The sequence below is a fragment of the Clarias gariepinus genome, chromosome 25 (genome assembly GCF_024256425.1).
Source record: "Clarias gariepinus isolate MV-2021 ecotype Netherlands chromosome 25, CGAR_prim_01v2, whole genome shotgun sequence".
Lineage (NCBI taxonomy): Eukaryota > Metazoa > Chordata > Actinopteri > Siluriformes > Clariidae > Clarias > Clarias gariepinus.
In genome coordinates, this window is record NC_071124.1 from 7,055,888 (window position 1) to 7,081,149 (window position 25,262).

General features: G+C 36.5%; 1 protein-coding gene across 1 annotated transcript; it reads right to left on the reverse strand.

Moving 5' to 3' along the window:
• Positions 1-749: 749 nt before the first annotated feature.
• On the reverse strand, positions 750-25,170 carry smc4 (structural maintenance of chromosomes 4). The gene is made up of 24 exons (XM_053486589.1): positions 24,998-25,170; positions 23,334-23,490; positions 22,573-22,754; positions 21,734-21,925; positions 20,697-20,873; positions 18,951-19,115; positions 16,862-16,989; positions 15,625-15,765; positions 15,195-15,345; positions 12,565-12,729; positions 11,296-11,529; positions 10,939-11,124; positions 10,684-10,845; positions 8,914-9,139; positions 8,727-8,806; positions 8,480-8,632; positions 8,180-8,306; positions 7,703-7,892; positions 4,607-4,751; positions 3,744-3,917; positions 2,520-2,702; positions 2,179-2,411; positions 1,714-1,897; positions 750-1,442 (listed from the first exon to the last, which is right to left on the reverse strand). The coding sequence occupies exons 2-24, from the start codon at positions 23,473-23,475 to the stop codon at positions 1,284-1,286; spliced, it is 3,879 nt and encodes a 1,292-aa protein (XP_053342564.1). The 5' UTR covers positions 23,476-23,490; positions 24,998-25,170; the 3' UTR covers positions 750-1,283.
• Positions 25,171-25,262: the final 92 nt, after the last annotated feature.

The window sequence follows — 25,262 nt, forward strand, 5'->3', positions numbered from 1 at the left end:
CCTCCAAATGATAAGGTTGAAAAATGTTTAGATTAGTAACATATATTAAGTTGTACAATACTGTGAAAAAGTATTTGCCCCTTCTTTATTTTTTTTTTAACACAAAGATAACCGAAGTAAAAACAAATGTAAAAAAGAAGAAAAAAAAAACCCACCTGGCCCCCATATGAAAAAAAGGCTCTGCCAAAATGGCGTTCATGGGAGAGTTCAAAGGCGAAAGTCACTGCTAACCAAAAAGAACACAAACACTCATTTCATATTTGCCATTTACTTTTGGAACATGTGCATCCTGTTACATAAGGTATAAATCTAAATGTTATAAAAATATTAACAATCAAACATGGTCATGGTAGTGCAATAGTCTGCAGTTTGCTTTGCACCATCAGGATCTGGGTGAATTGTTTGATCTGGGCCATAATTGTTTAAACCATAAATTCTTCGATCCAGTAGAAAATCCAGAGGGAGAAATGTTCTGCCATCAGCTTGTGACTTAAAGCTCAAGCACACATGGGTAATGCAGGGAAAACTATGATCTGAAACACACCAGCAAGTCCACAGAAAGGCCCTAAAACAACAACAACAAAAAAAAAGTTCAAAACCCCCCTAATGTTGCTGAATTAGACCACATCTGATAAGATGTTTGCAAAAAAAAAAAAAAAGACAAAGACTTAATTTCAGTTGCCGCAAAAAAACGCTTGATTGCAATTGTTGCCGCCAAGGATGGCACGATGGTTAGGTTTAGGGGTAATTGCTTTTTCACAAAGGGCCAGGTCATTTTTTTCCCCCACTAAATAAATGAAATAATTTGAAAAACAGCATTCTATATTTATTTCTTAGGTTATCTTTGTGTAATACCAAAAGTGTTTAATGATCTGAATTATTTAAATTTGACAAATATGACCAAAATAAAATAAAAATCTTACAACACTGTCTGGTTTGTTTTCATATATGTAGCTGGTGTAATGGCAGTACTGTACTTCTGCAGCACTTAAGCATTCCAATTAAAATAATTAAATAATTTAAAGGTAATTCTAGTTGGTTTAGTTTTTTTTTTTTTTTTAGTGTGGTAGAAGCAACAGACTGAACAAGATCATGTGCATTTATATTCATGTTTTATATAAAGTTTTAATAGTATAAACAGCAGCATGTATAATAAGGTTAAAGAAATTTAACCAGCACAGGAGAAGATAAAAAGTATAGACATCTGGAAAGAGGTGCAAGAGAGATCAACAGACAGACAAAAAAAAGAAAAAAAGTCCAAGCACATATTTGTTGCTCTATCCTTAAGCAACTTCAACATCTTTAAGGACGATGGTCTTGGGGTTGATTCCCACGTTTTTAGTGGTGTTGTGCGTTTTGTAGATTCCGATCAGGCGGTCAGCCATCTCAAACATGTTGTTCCTCAGGGAGATGATGATGAACTGAGCATTCTTGGTTTGTTCCTGATAGGAATGATGAAATAAACATAAAATAAGAAAAAAACATTTTAGATTTGCTTTTGATGCAAAATATGAAGCATCAATCTTTCTTGCAGATCTTTAAATTTTTTTTATTCATGCCATCTTCGTAGTTTGATACATAAGATAAAACAATTACAGTTTTTTACTTTCTATTTGTAATTGTAATCAAGTTAAAGGCTTAAAATGTAACTTTTAAAAGTACTTTAATAGATCTTAAACACCAATTTAAAATGGTTAAAATGATAACACTCACATATATGTAGCAGGCCACAATGGACACGTTCTTGAAATCCAGAGCGGCATCTATCTCGTCCATGAAGTATAGAGGTGTTGGCTTAAAGTGGTGCAGCGCGAAGACCAAAGCTAAAGAGCTCAGGGTCTTCTCTCCTCCAGACAGGTTGTAGATTTTCTTCCAGCTCTTCTTAGGAGGACGCACACTTAAAAAAGAAAGAAAAAAAATAGAGGAATTTATTTAGCGAATTCACTTACTGCTTATTTAAAATGAAATATTTTAATTATGCCGACATGTATGTAAAAAATGTATAAAGATATAATTGAGATATAATTGAGCACTTCAAAAGTTTCTCAAGCAGCCAGCTAAACTCTGAACTCTCCATTCAGTAGCTGAAAGCCTTAAACTGAGCTACCACTGCGCTCCATCTGTAAAACATTCCGTCATCCAGGAAGTTAAGTTCCTGAGGCCCTCTGGTGTTCTCACCTAAACATGATGCCCTCAGAGAAAGGGTCTAGGCTGTCCACAAGCTCCAGCTCAGCATCGCCCCCCAGTGTCAACATCTGGTAGTTCTCCTTCAGCTTGTTGGTGATTATGTTAAATCCGGCCATGAACTCGTTCAGTCTCTGTTTCCGCAGGTCCTCACAGCTCCTCTTGAAGTTGTCTCTCTGGTTGGTAATCTCATCCAGCTCAGCTACTCTCTGTAAATAAAGCTCCTCCTGCATGTATACATACAAAAAACATGTTAAGAGACTGCAGCAACTCACTATGAATGACTGGAGTTTCATGTGTAAATTTAAAATTAGGCACTGATTTTGTCCACATACCTTCTTCTTGAACTCTGCTATAGCTCCCAGGTTGGGCTTCATCTGAGCACAACGGTCCTCTAAAAGTGCAATCTCGTTTTTGATGATGTCTGCGCTCTTAATAGCCTCCAATTGCTCAGTGTTCAGCCTGGGTAGTTCCTCTGCTGGTTTGTCATCAATCGTGTGCAGAGTAAGCTTTGTGGACTGAGGAAGGAGGACAGAATAAACTATTACAGTACTGTAATATTTAGAAAAAACCACAAGACTGAAAAGAGTTTATGTAATTGAATAAATACACTGCTGGCCAAAAAGTCTAATACATTTCTTCACAGCATCTTTTGCTTTGATTCTGGCACACATTCGTCATGGCATCTTTTTCGATAAGCTTATACAAAATACGTCACATTTACTTCTACCCAGAGTCACTTTAACTTCTACCCGAGATCTTCTATTGATGGTGGAGTCGAATTGGAGTCTTCTCCAGCACATCCCAAAGATTCTCAATGTGTGAAAATGACGTCCCATGCTTCTTGAACCACACCTTCACAATGTACATGGTCTTGTACAGTAGGACTAGGGATGAAGGGTGCATTACTTCATCCATCTCTCTTCTTACCCTGATGTACCCATCACTCTGGAATAGGGTAAAGGTTTATATAGGTTTTTTAAAATGCTCCCTAGCAAATTGAAGTCTTTTTTTTTCTTTCTTCCCGATTTGCCTCATTGATGTTTTTTTCTTAAGTCTACACAGCTGTTTAGTCATAATCCCTTGTGTTCTCTTTGCACCAAGTGTGATAAGTACTCTTACATTTTACTATGAAACATGGTTTCTCTGATCATGATCATACAATAATATATATATTTTTTATTAAAATCTCCTGACATTTCATCCTTGAAGATGATGGTGCAGCACCATCCTTCCAGGTTTAATAATGTATACAGTTCCTAACATAATTTTAGTAGTTTCAACAATCTCCATCGTTGTTTCCTTTTCTAGATGAAGCCTAATAATTTGACTACTGAAACAGAGCAACATTTTGATCCACAGGATATCTCTTCTAACGTTGTTGGGTTTAAAAAATGAGAAGCTACTCACTGAATCAGTTGTCAGCTGAACCATAATAAACACTGCAGTAAATTATACAGTGAAAGGCTCTTTAAAAGATCTGCTTATTTAAATCCAGGTTGTGACTTTTTGGCCACGCAGTGTAGAAAGCCGTGAAGATGTTTAGTCGAAACACTCACCTCTTTTTCCCAGTGTTTGATTTTATTCTGACACTCGGCGATGGCAGTGTCAATTTGCTCCACTTTCAGTCGAACATTCAGCGAATCTTTCTGCAAAGTGTGTTCTTGCTCCTGAAGGGCCTTGATCTCTTGCAACACCCCACGATGTTGTTCCTGCACCTCAGGCAGCGCCTCCTACAGGTGAGGTTGATACAGATATACATGGTAAACACTTAATGCATGTGTAAAAGCTCCAAATGTGCTGGCCGAATCCCATATTTGCTGCACACATGACACGTAAGCTGTGATGTTCTGTCTCTGCATCGCAAGTTGAAGATTAAATGCTGCCTAATTTTTTTTATGGGGAAGTGAATGAATGTTGTAAGAAGGGCAGTTATATGACTGCTTTTGTGTGGCATTGGTATTTTTATTGGCAGTTTCATTTGTATTTCCAAATACCCGTGTGTTCCTGGTTCTGAAAAGATTCTGTCATCCGTGCATGCTAATTAATCCGCTTAATTAAAGCTATTCAGTTTTTAAAAGCAGATTTCGACTCAGCCAGTGCATGCATTGTAGCAGGCTTTGGGTTTCAGGCATGTGTGTAGAAGTTTCAAAATCAAGGTGCATCGCATGACACGCCAGATAAAAACCCAGTAGTTCATGCTAGATGCCTGGGCTATGGATTTGTCAAAACAAATAAGGTGGCTTAACCTTGTTTTTGTCCCCAGGATTACAATTTAAAATGTTCCTTCTTTTGTTCACTGAAGGGCAGATTGAAGGGCTACATATCACAAAGTATTTCCTCAATACTTCAGACCCAAAAACTCTAATGCATGTATGTGAATACGAAGAGATGCATCATTACATGTACACCATTTACAAACCTCAGCCTCCTGGCAGGACTTCATGATCTCTCCTGCTTGATCCTCCAGTTTCTTCAGCTGCTCTGTAAGCTCCTCCATCAATTTCTCATTCTCTGCAATCTCGGTTTCCAGTCGTGTGACCGTCTCCTCTGCCTTTTTTAGATTACTGTCAAGAAAACAATGAAGTTTAGACGAAGTAACGGTCAGATTTACCTGTTTAACAAAGTCTGCTAAAGTACTGAAAGATTAAGTTTTTTTTTTGTTTTGTTTTCTTTAACCCCAGAAGCTTCTAAAGCCATGACAATTTTTCAAGCTGTTTAAAAAAAACACTCAACTGAATATATGTAAACTTTTGACCTACTGGAATTAGATTATTTCACTCATATCTGTAAACACTGCTGAAACTAGTGACACTAGAGATACAATAGTGTCATGTTACCCAAATGCTGATTCGATTTGTATTGCGATTCTGTAAGCATCACAAGCATATAAATATCGAGATTAGATCTTAAACAGTTTTGGATTTTGTAACAATTCTAAACAAACCTAGAAAATAATTTGCTCCTGCCGCCCTGGATGCTGTGTGAATAGTATAGCGTGCAGGATTACAGAGGAATGGCAACATTTTACCACTTCAAATGCAAATGTATATAATTTTAAAATATACAGGATGGGTAAAAGGTAACTAGGCATTAAAAATGGTAATAAAGTCCATATTTCTAATAGGAATGTATACGAATAAATTGTACATGTACTTTGTTACATAGGAATATGACACACACATAGTACAAGCAAAATTGTGTGGTGCACCATGTGATACAAGTTCTTATAGCCATTAAATAATGCCTAGTTAATTTTCACCCACCTTTTTTAAAAATTAGTTAATGTGGTAATGAAAAAATAAAATAAAATTATATATATATATATATATATATATATACATTTAGTCATTTGGCAGACGCTCTTATCCAGAGCGACTTACATTTTTATCTCATTACACATCTGAGCAGTTGAGGGTTAAGGGCCTTGCTCAAGGGCCCAACAGTAGCAACTTGGTGGTTGTGGGGTTTGAACCCGTGATCTTCCGAACCGTAGTCCAATGCCTTAACCACTGAGCTACCCCTGGCCCAATATATATATATATGAGAGAGAGATTTTGCGCCACACACAAAAAATAGATTCCCCCCACAACTCTATAAAGTACAAGCACTAACCGACTTACCAAATCTATAGATAGTACCATAAAAAAAATAATGACTTTAACCTAAATGTACATTCTGCTGCATAATCAAACACCTCAAAATTCCAAACATAAGGTAGCATACAAAATAATTTAAATATGTACAGTATGAGCTTGTAGCTGGAGCTTAAAGATTTTTCAAGAATTTTACTATAACAAAAAGTACATTACACTGGATTAATACACTTAAATTTTTATTATAGAAGCAACACGTTCAAAATCTGGCCAATTGCAGGTTGTATTCACAAACCCAGCGCATACCTACATTAATATTTGTCGAATAGGTGTCACGGAGCAGTTGTCTTTTCACTTGGGTGTAAGCATATTTACTGTGACACTGCTGTCTCGCTCAACTAAATAGACTCACCATATCAGGCTTTATCTTACAAACATGGGAAAACCATCATTAATCCATCGCCTTTTGTCCTCCAGTGATTCTGTTCATTATTTCTGCCTGTTAGTCCATTATCACTAGGTTTAAAACATGTTTATCCTCCAAGTTGACCTACTTTATAAAATAACATTTATTACATGTTTGGTGTGAGTACATGTACACTTGCCAGGAGAAAGCTTGTTTTTTTTTTTTGTATTAATGCTGTTTTTTTTTTTATTTTTAAAATAGTGGCAATAATGGTTATTCAATTTCTATGTGGCGACTTTAGATGTTAAATCATTTAAATGGCAGCGTATTTATGGACCTCGATTGCTTACAGTGTCTGTTCAATCCATCCATCAGCATTCATAGTATAAATTAGAAAAGTTTTCCACCAAAAAACAAAAAACTAAAAAACAAACAAAAACAAAAAACAGAACTTTCCAATCCAAACTCAGTTCTGTACATTTCCTTGCAAAGTTTTGGACCTGAGGCTTTAATAACAAAATTGGACTCCATATTAAGTTAAACACCTCTTTAAATGATGGGTTCAGGCATGTGTGTAGAAGTTCCAAAATCAAGGTGCATCGCATGATGCACCTTGAGGGGAAACCTTGGGTTCCCCTCAAGGTTTCTTCTTATTGGTTTTCCTCGTCACTGCCACCTTCAGCTTGCTTATCAGTGACAAACTGATCATTTTGATCTTACACATTTTCCTTATTTTCGTTTTGATTCTGTAAAGCTGCTTTTATTCCCTTCTACATTGTTAAGCAAAACTGAAGGCATCCAAAATATACAAAAGTTGATAATGAGATGCATTTACTACTTATGATAATGAATATGATTATGTAAAGCCTTTAAAACGGCTCTAATCTAAGGTGCTGTTTGTTAATTAGCGAGTTTTAAAGCCAGTAACTCTAAATGAACTGCTCCCCTGCAGCAGAGGTAAAGTTTTGATCTTTCCTTCTTGGTAAGGTCTTCATGAGAGCCAGTTCAATCATGGTGCTTGATGTGTTTTGCAAACGCACCTGACAATACTGTTTTGTGTCTTAAAATAAAAACTGATTGTTGTTACATAATTACCTTATTCCATAGTTTTTTAAATCTCCAGTATTGTTGTAGAATGTAGAAAAAAAATGACTAAACAAAAACAATGAAATTCGCGATCAAAGAACTTTCGAGCAGTAGTGTAGATATTGTCAGACTGCATCGTCATCAAAAGGGAAGATATACAAGATCAAGCTAAATAGTGACATTAAATTGGTGTTTAAAAACCCAAAATGTTGCCTCACTGTAGCTCTACATTCTCTTGGCTCACATGCTAACGTTGCCAAACAACAGCAACTGAATTCAGCACATGTATGGTTTGGTTAAAAGGACAACAACTTGGCAGATTCAAGATGCAGAGTCAAAATGTGATGTTCCTCCAAAAGTTAGAGCAGAGAGGAGAGAAATTTATTAATAATAAAAAAAGGAAAAAAAAAAGAAAAAAAAACCCACATACCGTCCTGATGTCTTGATGGCCACTTGGGCTTTGGTGATTGCTGATGAACATTCATCTAGCTCTTTGTTGATCTTATCCAGTTTGTCCTGTTGGGCCTTCAGCTTGTGGCTGTTGATGTCCAAAATGAGGTTGTGGAGTCGTTTCACCTCAGCCTCAACCTTTCCAGCCTTGTTGGACGCAGCCTCATAATCTTAAGAGATAAAAGTAGGGTTTGAAAAAAAAAAAAAAATCAATAAAAGTTGCTAGATAAATGTTGCAGTTCTAAAGCACAGCTGAGAAGCTGAAAGTCCTGAAGTTTTTACTTTATAATAACAATTCCGTTTTAACATTACCTAATTCTAAAAATTTAATCTGTACGGTATTATTTTAGTGGTGGTCCATGACTAAGTGTTAAAAGCACAGCTTTGAATTTGAGAATATAAGTTTTTATTAAAACTACATCCTTTTGTAAAAATGCATATCAAACAGTAATTTTACTTTTCTTGAAGGCTTCCAGGTTTTTTTCCATCTGTTTTTGCTTGGCTTTGTCCGGGGCAGCAGCAATAACATTTGCTTCCAGCTCCTTTATCTGGGACTTCAGGTGAACCTCTTGCTCCTCAAGACTCTATACAAAGAACAAGACAATTCTTAAAAAAGTGCCTTGGAAGTTTTTGTGCTCATCCTTCATGCGGCAGTGTGTTTTGATTAAAATGCACAGAGATGTTAAGATAACACTAGGAGGTGTTCTTTTCTGTCAAGCGTTCGGCGAGGCTTTCGGTGGTGTTTATTTTGGCTGACCTGAATGCTGGCGGTGTATTTCTCCAGCGTGTTCTTCATGTCTCTGAGCTCCTGCCTCCGTTTGTGCACACTCTCCTCGAGCTGCTGTTTCCTCTGCTGCCAGCCCTGCAGCTGTGCCACCTTCTCCTTTAATGCGCTCTCCATTTTGTCCAGCTACACACAAACAAAACATGAGAATGTGTAAAAAAAAAATAAAAAAAAAAGATCTAAAAATGTACAACAGATGAAATCAGGTTCATGATCTCACCTGTTCCTGCGTGACCTCAGTGCCAATAGAAGAGCCCATCCTGCCTTTCATTACACGGCCTCCTCCACCCGTCATAGTGCCTGAGGACGAGGGCACAAATTGTCAAAAGAGTCAAATAAAATCTAAATTTAAAAAAGTGCCACTTTTTTGGTTTGTTTTTAAATACAAGGAGGATTTAATTTTTTACCAGCCTGCTCGATGATCTGTCCCTGTAAAGTGACCACTCTCCAGCGCTTGTCTTTCTGGAAGGCCACTCTTGTTGCCTGCTCGAGGTCTTTAGCCACCAGTGTGTCTCTCAGGGCAAAGTAGAATGCAGGACGAACACATTCATCCTTTACTTTGACCATATCGAACAAACGAGGGATGTTTTCCGGTGTGGAGATCGCCTTCGTGTTTTTCTCCCAGACCTTCATCTACAAAAAACAAAGCCAAGTTAATAGAGATTAGCCAGTGTTTCCCCCACACAGAGTATATTTGCCAACCCTACTTAAAAATCTGTCCATCTGCCATCCGCAATCGATTAACTAGTAGAAGACTAGTCTCACGCTTGCAGAATAAACAAGCACAGGAGCAGTAACGCCAGAATGGTGTACTGAAAGGAAGTTACTACAGCGAATACCAGGTGCCATGCCGTACTGAGGGTCACGTATGCTCTCAAAAGTATCATTGTTTCGGAAAGTAAACGGGCTGCAAAAAAACCCCCCAAAACTAACAAAAAAAAAAAAAAAAAACAGGAGTTTTTTTTACTAACTCCTAAAAACACAGAACTAGAACGCTTATACTTAAACATACATACACAGTATATATACTGCATAGACACATACACAAAAAAACTAAACTTGGCTTCGGACATCACACTATGTATTTGGGTTTTCATCGGGACGTCGCACAAATGCAGTACATATATATATACACATACATACACACAGTACTGTGCAAAAGTCTTAGGCACCATATTATATGCTGTACCAATTTTGTTTTTTATATGTTCATCATGTCTGCATAATTATATACACAAAATCATTAAGTATTACCATATATAATTTAAGAATTAATAAATAACATTACAGGAGAATATATGCATTGCTGTAAAGAATAATAAATAAATAGTACAAGACTGACCAGTTTTCAGATGGAAACAAAAAACCTAATGTACGCTCCTGGGATTTGCATAAAAATAGAAAGGAGCAAAGTTACCAGATGAAGTAATTTTCCAGCAAGCTCAGTAAAAAATAACTGTTTTACTTATGGTACTGTGCCAAAGTCTTGGGCATAAGCAAAAGATGCTTTTAAAAACATTTCTGCATAAAAGAAACTTCTATAAAAAGCAATACAAAGTAATCAAATAAACAGTCAATATTTGGAGTGAAAACTCATTGCTTAAAATCAGGAGTTTGACACAGATTTGTGCAGCTTTATAAGAAAACAGCTGTTACATGAGAATATATGCATGGCTGTAAAGAAAGAAAAAAAAAAAAAAAAAATAGTACAAGACTGACCAGTTTTCAGATGGAAACAAAAAACCTAATGTACGCTCCTGGGATTTGCATAAAAATAGAAAGGAGCGAGTGTGACAAAGTTTCAGGTATTTCAAGTATATTTCAGACATGTGGAGACAACTGTCAGTATTTATATTTGCGTAGTGTACATTAAGGGAGAGGTTTTGTTTTAAAACAGGTAACATAGGAAAAAAATTTTGCCCACACTACTTGTATTTACTCTAGCAAAGAATTATTGAAAATAGATGCGTCAATTTACTCTGGCCAATTAAAGAAAAAAAAAAAAAAATGTTCTTCTTTCTTCTTACCTCTGTGAAACTAATCTGGTTTGTATATTTAAATCAATCAAAAGCACCTCATAATAGTGCGACAACCAATAACCAACTACCTATAGTGTTTGCTTTAAAAACCCACCACCAGATACATCACACTTACACCCTTACAAAAAGTATTAGTACCTTGTCGAGACCAATGAAGGTTGCTACACCAATACTCTGAGCCTTGAGGAAGGTGACGCATTTCTGAGCAGTGTCAATGGTGTCCACTACAATGTTATCGAGCGCACCACAGCATGAGGAGATAGCAATGTCGAACTTCTCATCGATGGCTCCCAGATCACCCTGTAATGAAACACCACAGAGAGCCCTTAAAACTCATTGCTTAAAAGACACATCAATGGGAGAAACACTTTGCAGTAACTGTGTAAAACTCACCAGACGTCCCAGGATGCCGGGAATTTTGCCACTGCGTTTCTGCTGCATGAGCGCATCGAGCACTTTGCCTCGGCTGCGGGTGGAGGACAGAGAGGACTTGGCCTCTTCAACCTTTTGTCTCATGTCCCTGACTGTAGCCTGGACCTGTCCATCTTGCTCAGAAATCTGTTTTAGCTCCTCCTCATCCTGCACATACACAAATATTGGATTACCAAAAAAAAAAAAAAAAAAAAAAAAACAATAACATTTACCATAATCAAGTTTTGCTGATCGCAGTATCACCATAGAAGCCCAGTCCAACATCAACCATTTACTTTTTTTAAGTCAGCTTTTATGTAACCTTTGGGGCATACACACCTTCTTAAGCTCTTGCTCACACTTGGGCACTTTGACCTTCAGCTCTTTGATGGCGGCTCTTCTGTCTCGGAGTGTGTCAGCGGTTCCCTGCAGGGCCTCTTTAGCCTGGTTAAGCTGTGAGACGGCTATGTTGTGCTGACTCAGGTAAATGTCCAGCTCTGACTGAGCTACGTCCATCTTCGAGCGGGTCTCGTTTACAGCCTTACTCAGCTCCAGAAGCTCCTTTTCATTTTGCTGTTAAAGAAGATGAGGCAATGTTTTACTTAAAAAAAATATATATATATATCCGATGTGGTTGTACGCACATCAAATATATTTAATGTCAAAGTTAATTATATTTGTAAAGTACATTTACACAACATTGTCAAAAATGCTGTACAATGGTGTGCAATGGCGCAAAAAAAAATAAAATAAACAAAAGTAATAAACAATGCAAAAACATTAAAACAACAATAAATAAAAATGATTGAACAAAGTAAAAAAAACTGGACATCTTGCTGCTAATTGGATAAAAAGACTAAAATTAAAACCTGATAAGATGAATCAATCTACATTAAAGATTGGAGTAATTTAGAAACCACAAGTAGTTTACAGGTAGTACGTCTACCTGAGTCTCCAGTAACTACCTGGACTCCATATTAACATCAACTGTTATAGCTGAACTGCCTGTCACCTAACACACATTATGACTGCAGATAAATTCCTGCTCTCTGTTTCACCCAAATGAGGATGGGTTCCCTGTTGAGTCTGGTTCCTCTCAAGGTTTCTTCCTATTGCCATCTCAGGGAGTTTTTCCTTGTCACTGTGGCCCTTGGCTTGCTCATCAGGGGACTATCTGATAATTTTGATTCATACACATTCCATACAAACTTAATTATTTTGATTGTGTAAAGCTGCTTTGCGACAATGACAATTATTAAAAGTGCTCTACAAATAAAATGGAATTGAATCGAATAGTTGCTGTTCAGAAAACCTATATGCCTATACTGGATTGTAAGTCTGTATAAGTTTTGAGAGGAGGCATGTTGTTCAATGCCTTGTACACAATCAGCAGGACTTTGAATTAGATTCTAAATGGCACAATGAAGTGAATCCGAGTCCTCATTAAAAGTCGTGCAGCAGCGTTTTGCACTGTGTACAATCGTGCAAGAGAACCGCCTTTGTGAAGCCTTTTTTTATTTTATTTTTAATTTCAACTGTTATCACCAATTACACACTTAAACACAGACTGATTCAGATCATCCTAAATGTAACGAAAGTGTAGCGAACCTCCTTCTCCTGCTGCAGACCACTGGTCTCCTCCTTCAGGCGCTCCATCACATGAGCCAGAGCCGCTTCCTCCTTAATCTTCTCTTTCTCCAGCACTTCTTTCTGGGCAGAAGCCTCAGTGATGATCTTTTCACTGCTCGAAGGAACATTTTTTACTTCCTCCAACTGACAGAAGGGAAAGGGAGAGAGAGGAGAAAATGTATATAAATGTTAAAAACTGATCAACCAGGCTTGACTTTCTGGTCAAAACATGTATAATGAGTTGTGTTTGCTTATCCGTTTACATATCAGAATTAAATAGCATTTTCAGTTTTTCTGTAATAGCTATTGAACTGTGGGAGACGTTTAATCAGAGGAAAGGAGAAGAAGGGGGAAAAAACAATCCCTCAAACGCTTACAGAGCACAGCCCTGAAGAGGGAAACTCGGCTGCAATTGTTACATAAAGCCATACTTCACAGGCATCCCACAGAACATGGCACCCCAGGGAGCTTAAACTGCCCTGCCTCCATGACCCCCTGAAAATATCACTCCTATTTATGACCAACGAATTGTTTTGGCCTTATGAAGACGCATGGGGGGGGAGGGGTGGAAATCAAGAACGATAATGCAAAACAATAATAAAACTGTCGCATCTTTTCAAACTTGCTAGAACAAGCAGCCGTTTTGGTTTGTGCACAAATTCACAAGCCATAAATCTGATAAACACAGACCGACAGTGAACACAGAAAATTTAGCCTTGGGTTATACAACCTACAAAGTACAATCTCAGGAGAAACATCACTATAAACAGTCAGGCATCTTACATATTATTTATAAGATGTAAATATTTGCAGGAAAAGTGGCCAATTAGCTTTAATTCACATGCTGACATTTTGCACTAAATTAATAACAGGAACAAAAGTAGCAATTTCAAACTCAAAGCGTTTGCATCTCCTGCATCTCATCTTGGCAGCTTTTCAGCAAAATAATAAACCACAACATGGTCTGGTGGCTCCGCCTCTTCCACTTCATAGTTCAGACTCAAGTACCACAAGTAGTAAATATATCTAAATTAGTATGTGTTGCTTCTTATGCTTTTATGATGGCCTGATCTCCTTAAAGTATAGCCTTCACTAATGCAACATAATATTCTTCATCAAGCTAGCTCCAACTTAGAGAAGTTGCAGTTGACAGATCAGCTTTGCAATACGGAGCCTTGCCAAAGACCAATTTTTCTCTTTCTCTCCATTTCCATCATAAATTCTCAATCTGGTTGATATCCGGACTATTTGCTGGTCACGTCACCGAGTTGATGAAATGGTTTAAGACTCTTTGCTCTCTACAAAGATGCATCACCATGCTGAAAAACGACTTTACTACCTCCAAAACCTGTTTCTAGTGATAGAACAAGTGGTTTAAACATGTTTAGAATTTCAGCTGTTGAGGTAAGGGTTGCCATGATGCTTGTACTTTTCCCCTGACACACACCTGGTCAAAAGATCCAGCACCATCACCTTGGCCAATACAGATTTCTGTTTTTCTTTATTCCACTGTAACATTTCTCTCTGTTCAAGTGTCAGTTTTTGTTTTCTGTACGTTAATAATAGTCCCACTTCATTCAGTCACAAACATTTACACGTTTAAGGCATATTGTTTTGAGTTTACTATCCTGACACTATGATGTCTTTTTCCCCCCTTTCTACCTGCATGTTGTCTTTCCTATTTTGTTCAACATAGCACTGGGAGGGAAAACATGTTTTGCCACATTTTGAATTGGACTTCCTTCTCGAAGGAGTTTTATAATCCTTTTCCAAGTCTAACAGCTAAGTTGAGGTCTGTAAGCACTTCCTTTTAACTGCAGAATAATTTACATATTTAGACTGCTGTTTGTTTTAGAAACGAAAATTACAAGCTTGTTTCTTTTCTTGAGTAAAATTTTTTCCCCTTTACCTAGACATTTATAAATAATAATATTTTTGTGGTTTGTTTCATGAAGCCACAAGGTGTCATGTTAGTGATTTGTTTATTTGCTTTGAAGTGACTGAACATCCACAGTGTTGTTATCCCATAATTTTTGCCAGAAGTTGTACTACACGTGTGAATTTCACCTCAGCATGTTTTCCAGTACGAGTGCATTACGTGTACAACTAGTATGCAAAACAGTAGCTGCAATTGGTGTGCTTTTTTTTTTTTTTTTTTTAATCTTTGGAAATCTGTTCTTTCTTTGGAAAACATAATTCTTATAATAAATCTAATCATAAAATGTGCTTGGGCCGACCTAGCCGATGCTGATTAATTATTTGTGTTAATGATCATTTTAAATCAGACAATTTCATAAATCAGACATTCATGATTCCAATCAGAGATTCCCTTAAGCTGCTTAAATATGTTCCTTGAATAAAAAAAATAAAAAAATAAACATTGTGCTGCTACATGTGGCTTCTTGAGACAAAAAAAAAAAGAAACAAAAAATTGTTGTGTGGCTTTTTACACTTATACAATCCTGTTCAAATTTTAGAGTTAGAGACAATGCACATTTACCATGCATGTACACACACTGCTTTGTCATACCTCCTAAAACCCCATAAAATTTTCTTTTCATAAAATACGCAATGCTCATACATTTCACGAACAAATATTAAATACATACCTTTTCTTTGTCCTTTTGTAGCTGTTTATGAAGTTTCTTGGTCTTGTTCTTTGTGTGCTTGAGCTTCTCGCGCACCTCCACGTCCTGTAGGTCCAACTGTGTGAACTTCTCTTTCTGGCCCTCAATGAACTTGGTCAACTTGCCAACTTTTCTGAAGAGAGACAACACAATGCTTAACTAAGCTCAGAAACATGAACCCTGAATATACCAATGTTACTATTTAAGGGAAAGCGGAATTCTTATATTCCCACAGCTTAAAAAAAAAAAGAAAAAAAAAAGTAACAATACATAGGTCCAACACCAGGAACCAACTGATAAACCAGCAAAAAAAATATTCCAGCAATTGTGCAATGCACCCATGATGCATCTCAAAACACACATGGAGGAAAAAACCCAGAGGTCAAATGAGTTGGGCCCTTTGCGATCTTACTTCTCCACATTCTTCAGGGCTTCATTCTTCCCCTTCATTTCCTCTGTAAGCTGGTTGCTTTTTTCTGTCAGGCCCTTGGTGTCCTCCTGGATCTCTTGTTTTTCTGCTTCCTTTTCAGTCACACGCTGCTGCAAATCATGTCTAATTTACACGAAGGAGTGACGGGAAGGAAAAATAAGGGGGTGGGGGAGAGAGAAAAAAGCTTGAAAATATTCATAAAACATTAAAAACAACCCTAAAAATAGTCAATTATTCCCAGTTATGGACATTCATGAACGTCTAAGTCAATAAAAGAACAATTAATATCAGGTCTTAATTAATACTAAAAGTCTTTCATGGGAAAAAAAATAGCCTGAAAGGTCAGCAAAAAAAAAAAAAAGTTTGTTAAGCATTGTCAAACATCTGGACCACTGCTTGTTGTAAATCTTGTACTTTTATTTTTCTTTTAAAGCCAAAAATTAACAAAATGTCTAAAAAAAAAAAAAAAAAAAAAAAAAAAAAACCCCACACACCATGGATTTGTTATTAAGAGTTTCCATGGAATTCACTAAGTGTCTGAGGCCTAAATTAACTAAACTTTTATTAAATGCCTTTGAAAATTTTCCTGCATCAATTTTTCATGATAATTAAGCTAAATTAAGCTTTTAATGAGGGGGCAGGGAAAAAAAAAAATATATATATATATATAGATGTCCATGAGCAGACAACAACTTTACCCAAAAAAAAAAAAAACAAGGCAGCGGAATTACACAAAATTACACAAAATTTACTTAAAAAATAAAAATAAATAACAGAAAAATAGACAAGCAAAGAAATATATTTTGTTTAAACTATGAGTTGATCCACACACATCAGAGAACCCAGAATTATTCAGTCACTGATGTAATATTTGATTATATTAGCCATTATCTTAGCCTTGTTGCTATTTTTTTTCTACACAAGACGTTAAAGCTCTTACTGTTCTTACTGAGCCGTCCCCTAACAAATAACTCCACATACTGAAGTTTTCGTTTGCCCTCTTACAACGGCAGTTTCACAGCAGTTGTGTAATCATTCTGAACGCAGTCATAAACTCTAAGGGATTATGGCATTTCTTGTCAGACACACTGATAAGAGTTTAGTTTCTAACTCATATTCGGTTGCAAAATGAAGCAAAATTAACAACATTTAAATCTTGGGGTTCTTGGGATACCTTTTGATCAGATCTAAGATTACTGAAAGTACATGTGGAACTTACACATAAAACTGGCAGAGTTGGCTCCTCTTCTTGAACATGTCGTTCTCCAGGGTGAGAAATTCCACCGCTTTATTCTTCTCACCCTCCAAGGCGTTCTTCTCTTTCTCCACCAATTTCACACGATTCAGCTGAAAATGCAGACACGGTGATCGAATAGTTGGTCAAAATAATTGACTAGTTCAAGCATTTCATTAGCAAGTTTTTGACTGATGGGTTTTTATACCTAGTTTCACAAAACATAATTGTTAATCATAATTAAAATAAAGTACATCATCTATTGTCACACAGTACTAGGATGTTAAATATAGAAAAAAAAGATGATTTATTAACACAGATTAAGATAACTGTAGAGAACTTTTATATTTTGAATTTTCTTGCATACCTACAGCTAAAAATTATGAGCTCTATTCAAACAGACGATGTCAACATTTCTCCCATTAGAGCAAATCAAATTACTAATGTTCAACGGCTAGTAAACCAGCAATAGTCAAAATAATCCCTGAACTATTTAAAAAATAATAATAAATACCAATGAACACCCTAGCATTATCGCAAACATTAGTTCCAAATACCAAGCATTCTACACATCTTCACAGATTTATACAGTCTTAATTCAAATCCCATACATTCCGCACAGAAAAACAGTAAGTGACAAAAGTAGCTATTATAAATAAAAAAATCCTTAATCTATGTAAGATTAAAACTGCTTGGACGATATATATAATCCAGTATTTCTCAAAAAGGTTGTACCTAGAAAAGAGAATAGTTTCAGAGTGTTTTCAAATTACTGATGGACCTCACAATTATTTTAGACCTGGTGGCTTTTTAGTCATAAGTTCACTGTCGATTCCTTTATTAATGGCTTCACACACACAGAAAGAAAGCTCCCCACAGTGACGGGTGCAGGTCATGCAACTGGCACCATTATTTATAAAGTTTTTACTACGCTGTTATGGGCTTTTAACTTCATTACCACTATAAGAGCTTTAGTGGTTAAAAATGATTAAGTAGGAAAGGAAACGATGCACACTGAATCTTAAGCACTGTTTTTTTTAAGGACAAAAAAAAAAAAAAAAAAAAAAAAACCTACAGTGGACACAGTCAGCTCCCACATGCTACATCACACCACATATGATTTCTCAATATTTTCTCTGTGGTCATTTGCAATAACACAATTACATACCTAAAAGCCTTGTAACAACTTGAAGACAATTTCTTTAGAGATCCAGTTACTGTGCGCGATTTATCAGTTAATCTTTTTGTGTTTTTGTTTTAAACTTGGGGCCATCTGTAACTTACAGTACTACAGTCTTTCTAGAACTAGGACATTTGGATTAAACTTTATTCACACAAATGCTTCGCACACTGTAAATTAAGTAATGCATATTAAATAGATGATCAAATAAATAATATAATTAACTATTGTAACTTGAAGTAAAGTCAACTAAACAACAATCGCTAAATTTTATTATGAATTCCCAAAACAGGGTACACTGGCAGTTAGCTAAACACTGCAATAATAATAATAATAATAATATTAATAAACACTGCTGCCTATTGTTTAAAAAATTTCAAGTATAATTCTCAACATGATTTCTCAACTTATTGCTAATGTGAGATGTAAAAGGAGTCAATCCACACAAAGAACTCGTACAGTGCAACGAGTGTCTATGGCCTGCTTTTCATCAACTTTCAGAAAAAAGGTTGTACTGAAAAATGTCTATGAGCTGGCAACTACCAAAAAACAGTGGAATTAAATAAAATCAATATTAAAAAAAAAGAGAAAAATGAACAAGCAAAGCAATATATCATGTTTAAAACATGAGTCGAGAACCCAGAATGATTTATACAGAATTACTAATGTAGAAAACATTACAGTCCAAAATGTACCTAATTTACCCAAATTGATGAGTACATTTGGCTTCCTGTAACAGCCCTTTCTACCACCTGGCTAACAAACGCAAAAACTAAATCAACACCTTCAAAAACATTCCCCATGTGATTTTTTTTACGTCAGACTGAAAGCATAAACACGAGTAGGGTAAGAATGAATGATAGAAGTGGTTCAGGCAGGTGTTTCCTCTCTTACCTTTTCCCCTCTCTGCTCATTCAGTAGCTCCACTCGTCTGCACAGCGTGTTGATAGGCTCTTTGAGTCGGCAGGAGCCGATGATGTCCTCCAGGTACTCCAGCATGCCTTCGTCATGCTCCGTCTGGCCTTTGGGTTTCATCATGGCAATCTGCTCCACTTCTCCCTGGGCGGGGGGGGTAAAGGCAGTCACACACACACAAATCTCAGACTAGGTCAGCTTACTCTCTTTCCAAACACATTCAATTAAACAAAAACAGGATTAAGTATATACAAAACCTGCAATAACAAATGGCTGTTGAAATATACAAGGGTTATTGATTGAAGAAATTTCTGACTCAAACTCATATCTTTTATGACTGTCAAAAGCAGAAATTCTGATTTTTAAAATTCTATACATGCCGTAAAAAAATATACATTTTTAAAATTCTATACATGCATGTAAAAAAAAAAATAAAAAAAAAAGGTGGGGGGTGGGGAAGAGATGTAACATACAAACAGGAAATCTGTGTAAAGTGTATATTTACACTTTTCACAAGCCAATTAAGCCAAATCTTATGTTAAAACAATTTTTGCAATAATTTAAAAGCATATAACATTTCTCGAAAGTGAGGCTCAATGTTTATTGACTATTAGTTTAGAAAAACTAATCTTATAAAGGAACAGGTGTGAACATATTTCAGTGTAGGAGAATAGAACAGATTAAAAGAGTAGAAGAAAAAATAAAATAAAACATACCACAGCAGGTCAACACATAGTGAAGTGAAAAACTGTATGATGTACAGGAAAAAAAGAACCATAGGATTTAACTTATCCACAACAATGCAATTAATCTACATTATTTACACAGATTAATGAATTAACTCAGGAACATACTGAACCCCACTAACACCAAAATATCCCCCCCCCCCCCCGCCAAAAAAAAAAAAAAAAAAAAAAAAAAACACACACAGACTCACAATAACAGCATATCAAAATCAATAGCTCACTGGCAAGATATAAAAATCAAAATGATCAGACATGTTGAACAAATGAAACAGATATACAAAAAAATAAATTTTTCATTATTTAATCATTATTATTTGGCAATAATAATGACCACAAGGTCATATTCAGTCACCAGTTAAAAGAAAAAGAAAGGAATAAAAAAAAAAGGGGGGGGGGGGTGTGGAGAAGAAGAAAAGGGTGAAGAAGAAGAGAAAAACACGCCAAAAAAAAAAAAAAAAAAAACCTAAAAACCGCCACCTTCATAAATGTGCATGACCCTGCCTCACTGAAGCAGCACAAGTAATATTGGGGTTAGGCTACATTTTCTCACACACCAATATTTACGTGCTGCTAAGGTGAGGAAGGCATAACTCAAAACTGTTGACCCCTGACCTCAATGGGATAGCTTGGATGAAATTCCTAATCTCTCCCCCCCCCTCTCGCAATGCAGGAATGCAGCAGCGGCTCCGATTTTGCAATCCCCTTAAAACTCTAAAGCAGCAAATTATGGTTTGCACCTTTTTGGCAATGTTGAAAACCATGATGCGCTGCTATAGCAGTCAAAGGTTTGGCGTCATGTTGGCTGCGGTCCTGCTTAATTTTCAAATTTTTTATGTAAAGATTGGCCTGATATAAAGAGGACAGGAAAGGTCAGCAGCAAGAGACGAGAAAGTAATAATGGCATGGGTTAAACACAACTTATGAATAAAAGAACAAAAAAAAAAAAAAAAAGGGGGGTTTTAGGGGGCAAAATTACTACCTGGAGAATGAGAAATCGGTTGTGGTCCAGGTCGATGCCATGGCTACGGAGCAAAGTTCCAACGTCTTTAAAGGTCGCCTTTTTGCCATTGATGTGATAGGATGAGGAATTATCTTTACCGGCCGTTCTTGAGACGTAAAACTTGCTGTCGGGGATGACATCGTAGTCGTCTCCTTCCTGAAATGGGGGAGCAGAAACAGCAGCAGAGCTCTTCAGCACATGCAGCAAACAGCTCAAATTATTGGGCCATATGCATTAAACATAGTAAAGTACAGAAATGCTGTCACCCAATCACACACAAACACACCCTGTGACTGCTTGTTTGCATCAACAAAACAAAACCTTGACAACATTTTAACTGAGAACAACAGGGGCGTGTACGTGTGGGTATTTTTATATATATATATATATATATATATATATATATATATATATATATATATATATACATATATATATATATATGAGAGAGAGAGAGACAGAAACACACATCATATCTACATAGACACAAAAAGAGAATCCGAGAAAGTGAGACACAGACAATCCTACTTGTGAATACAGTAATACAATATAAAATTTTTAATAAATGTTTAAACATCCATTTTTTTGTCTTATTGTCCTCATTTCTAATAAATTTCTTTTTCCGTTCAGTTCTGAGGACTGCAGTAGGCTTAAAACCAAGACAAATTCCTAAAAATCTACCCAATTCGCACTCTCACACACTAAATAAATAAACAAATAAATAGAAGAATCCAGAAAGACCATTTGGTTTAGGAAGAATCTATTTATAAGCTACCTTACAGTTGTGTGAATTAACCTACTTTTAGATTTGATTAAAAGCCGATTCAGCTGAGCCTCCTCCATTTAAAAAAACAAAAAACATTACATTTACAACAGCTCTCATGTTGAGAAAGAGGTCCCAGAATGAAACTAAAAATCTTTGCCTACCGCTATGCAAATACAATATGCACAACAAACAGTTTGATGTGTCATTAAAAAAAGCACAAGAATTGTTTTTTTTTTTTTTTTTTAAATACCTTGTCGATAATCTTCTGAAAGTGCACCTCTACAGTGCAGCTCTGGATCTCCTTGTGCCCGTCAGAGCTGTGAATGAGCACAGAAAGTTTTTTGGACCTGATTTTTTGCGCTCTGTATCCAAACACAAAAAGCATTGAGTCAATCACGTTGGATTTCCCACTGCCGTTTGGACCGATGATACAGGAAAAGCGCTGGAAAGTGAGAAAAGAAAGGGAATTTAAAACCATGTTCATTTTTGTTTTTTTTTAAAAACACAAGTGAACTTAAATAAAACAAATTAAACTATTGATATCTATGAAAATGCTTAATTTGTTTTGAGATGGAGTGCTCTTGGGCTGTGTAATAAATTATCCCTCAGTAGTGGTATGTTTATAAACATGTTAAAATATCAGGCTATTTAATTCTCTTTATTGAAACCAACTTGGAGCTTTTTGTATAAGACTAATTCTTTTTTATTAGTTGGATGAATTCATCATCTAATCAAACAGGTTAATAACAACTTAATAACAAATGTAATAACTTTGCAACTGCCAGGGTAAAATAAACAGCTAAATAAATAAATAAAAATTCAAACTTGTCCTTTGACTATGTTTCAGCCATGTTTGTAAACAACCAAAGATACATAGAAAAATATATAGACATAAAAATAATAATATAGATAACCCCCCTTGAGATGTATAAAGTGAGGTTATAAAATATCCTAGGTAGCTGTTCAGAACATTAGTGAATAGTGAATGCGGTCTAACAGTTTAAGACACATTACATTTGAATATCACACAAATAATTACCTGTAAACATTTAGTTCACTCTTTGAGTAAGTTAGTTGTGCTCACTGTACCTTATGGAAAGGCCCCAAAATTTGCTCTCCTGCGTATGATTTGAAGTTCCGATTGACGATATGCGTGATCATAAGGCGGGGAGCGCCTGGTTCGTTGGTCATGGCGGGGGGTGGGGGTGGGGGGATGCTACCGAGAATCTCTTCCAGGGCCCGGTTATCCACTGCTTCCTCGCCAGTGGCATCTGCATCAATTGGGAGGGGGGGGGGGGGAGTGGGTAAGAGAAAGAAGAGGGGGGCAACTTTTATTTCGCACCATTCAAAACCATCCGGTTTCGTATGTAAGGAGCATGAGCTGGGGGAGGGGAGAACAAAACAAAAACAAGCAAAACAGACAAAGTGGAAGGAAAAAAAAAAGTGGAGACTGGAGACATAAAATACAAGTGTTGATCAGTCAGTGCTTTAACATGTGAAAATCACTTCTGATTATTAGCATCAGCATGGAGATAGCAAAAAAAGTTTTCAAATAGTGTCAGGATTGTTTATGAAAAAGTTAATAATAATAGTGAGATCATCATTAGTAGTATTATATTGTTTAAGCCTGGTCACTTATCACGATAGACAAAAAACACAAACAAACAAACAAAAAAAACTGTCTGCAGCTTTAATCGCAGTAATAGACTAATGACACGCAACCTATTTTCTCACTTAAATGATCCGGACAGTAATGACACATCCATCAAATAAAAGTCAGACACAATCTATACGTAAAAAAAAAAAAAAAAAGTTGTCCTGCTTATAATAAACAACCCTTTGTTTCTTACCCTGAGTCTGCGGTGCGTCCTGATCATCTGCCTGCACTTCTCTGGGGGGCTTTATTTCCTTCATCTCATCCTCCGAATCATCCTGCGACCCCTTACCCCGGGGCTTCGCCACCGACGAGCTTTTCGTAGTTTTCGAAGGCATGATCCACTACAGAATCTGAAGAGGAGGGGTAAAAAAATAATAATAATAAAAAATGACTGACAATCAGGATAACGCGATCCGATATAACCAGAGTCGACCTTCGATGTAGCTGTTTCTCATCCATATTTTATCGGAATAATAATAAATAAATAAAAAGAAAACAAAAAGACAACAAGAAAGGAAAAAGGCGCACTCCGATAACAAAGCATCCTTGGACGTGCGTTGCATTTCACCATGCATGCGTCCATCCATCGAGTTGATTATTTCCTCGCGCACCGCAAACTTGCTTCTTTCTTTCTTTGTTGTCAGTGCACACAGAACCTACGATCGTGTAAGAAAAAAAATGCCACAAGTCCTCCTTCACGAATAGGCTTTAAAACACGAGTTATTGCTTGTAAAAAAACAAAACAAAACAAAAACCGCCTATCATAATAAATAATAATAAAAAAGCGCACCCGCACGCACTACAACTTCCTTATACAAAAGTAATCAAAGCAGACACGAGCCAAGTCTAATTCAAAAACTAGCGAGCTCTCCACCCCACCCCACAAAAATATGGTTTTGTGTTGCATGATGGCCAACTACTACTACTACTACAAAAACTACACACACATACACGCACGCACACACACACACACTTGAACGCTTAGACAAAGCGAGCTGCCACAAGGACGAAAACACACTTGGTGACGTTTCTCTGTCAACTCCATTCAGGACGCAGCAATGACTCTCCGGCCAAACACGCCGTTTACACCAGCGTTACACTCCTAATACATAATAAGTGTTTAGGTGGCAACATGTGTGTTTAAATCTGTGACAAATGAAATAAAGTGTAAAAAAAAAAAAACTTGTACAAACATAAAAACGTGTGTGAACTAAAAAAAACAACCTCATGGCGACGTTTTGAAAGTTTCGTTACACACCTTAAGCCAAAAATAAAATAAAACAATGAACTAAATGTTTGTAACCTAAGTACCTTCCTCATGTACTACGCTAGTCTACCTACCTACTTAGTTAACTAGCTAGGATTTAAGTGCATTTTTCACTTTACAGCTACAGTATACACGGAAAATGTAAAATTCTTAAAAAAATAAAAACAATAAAGAAAAAATATTTTCCTCAGGTGCATGTTAGATAACATTAACAAAACAAAAGCTTGTGAAATAAGAAACAACTGTCTACGTAGTTATGAAGGCGAGCAAGTCAGAAATAGCCTAACTAGCCTAGCTAGCTGACTTAACTAAAAGGGGGGGAAAAAACTAGCCAGAACTAGTTCCTCTATAAACACTATAACGTTCCGTTCCCATGAATACAGCTACTTGCTGAACTGTTCTATTACAAAACTGTATACAAACTCTGTTTAGCTCGAACTAAACGTCTAACACTACTATAACATCCTAGTGTGAATATGTATGTGTGTGTGTGTGTGTGTGTGTGTTTTGCCGCTAAGCAGAGTTAATGCCTCTGGGTGACGTTTATGTCTCAGCCCTGCTAACGTTAAACAAACAGTTAAAACACTCACCTTTACTTTTCCGTCAATTATTTTAAACGTTTTCTATATGCACCCCTCTTGAGGTAATCCACAAAAATGAAGTCAACCAGATCAATTAAAAATATACGAAAAATCTGGCTCTATGTGTGTATGTATGTGTGCGTGAGCTCCTCGGACTCGGCTCGGAAGAAAAAAAACCAGCTTGAAAATGGCGCCTAAATTCGTTACAATCTGCCGCAGAGCATCATGGGAACCTCGCGATGTCCCTAGAGTGCAAATTCAAAAAAATAATGTG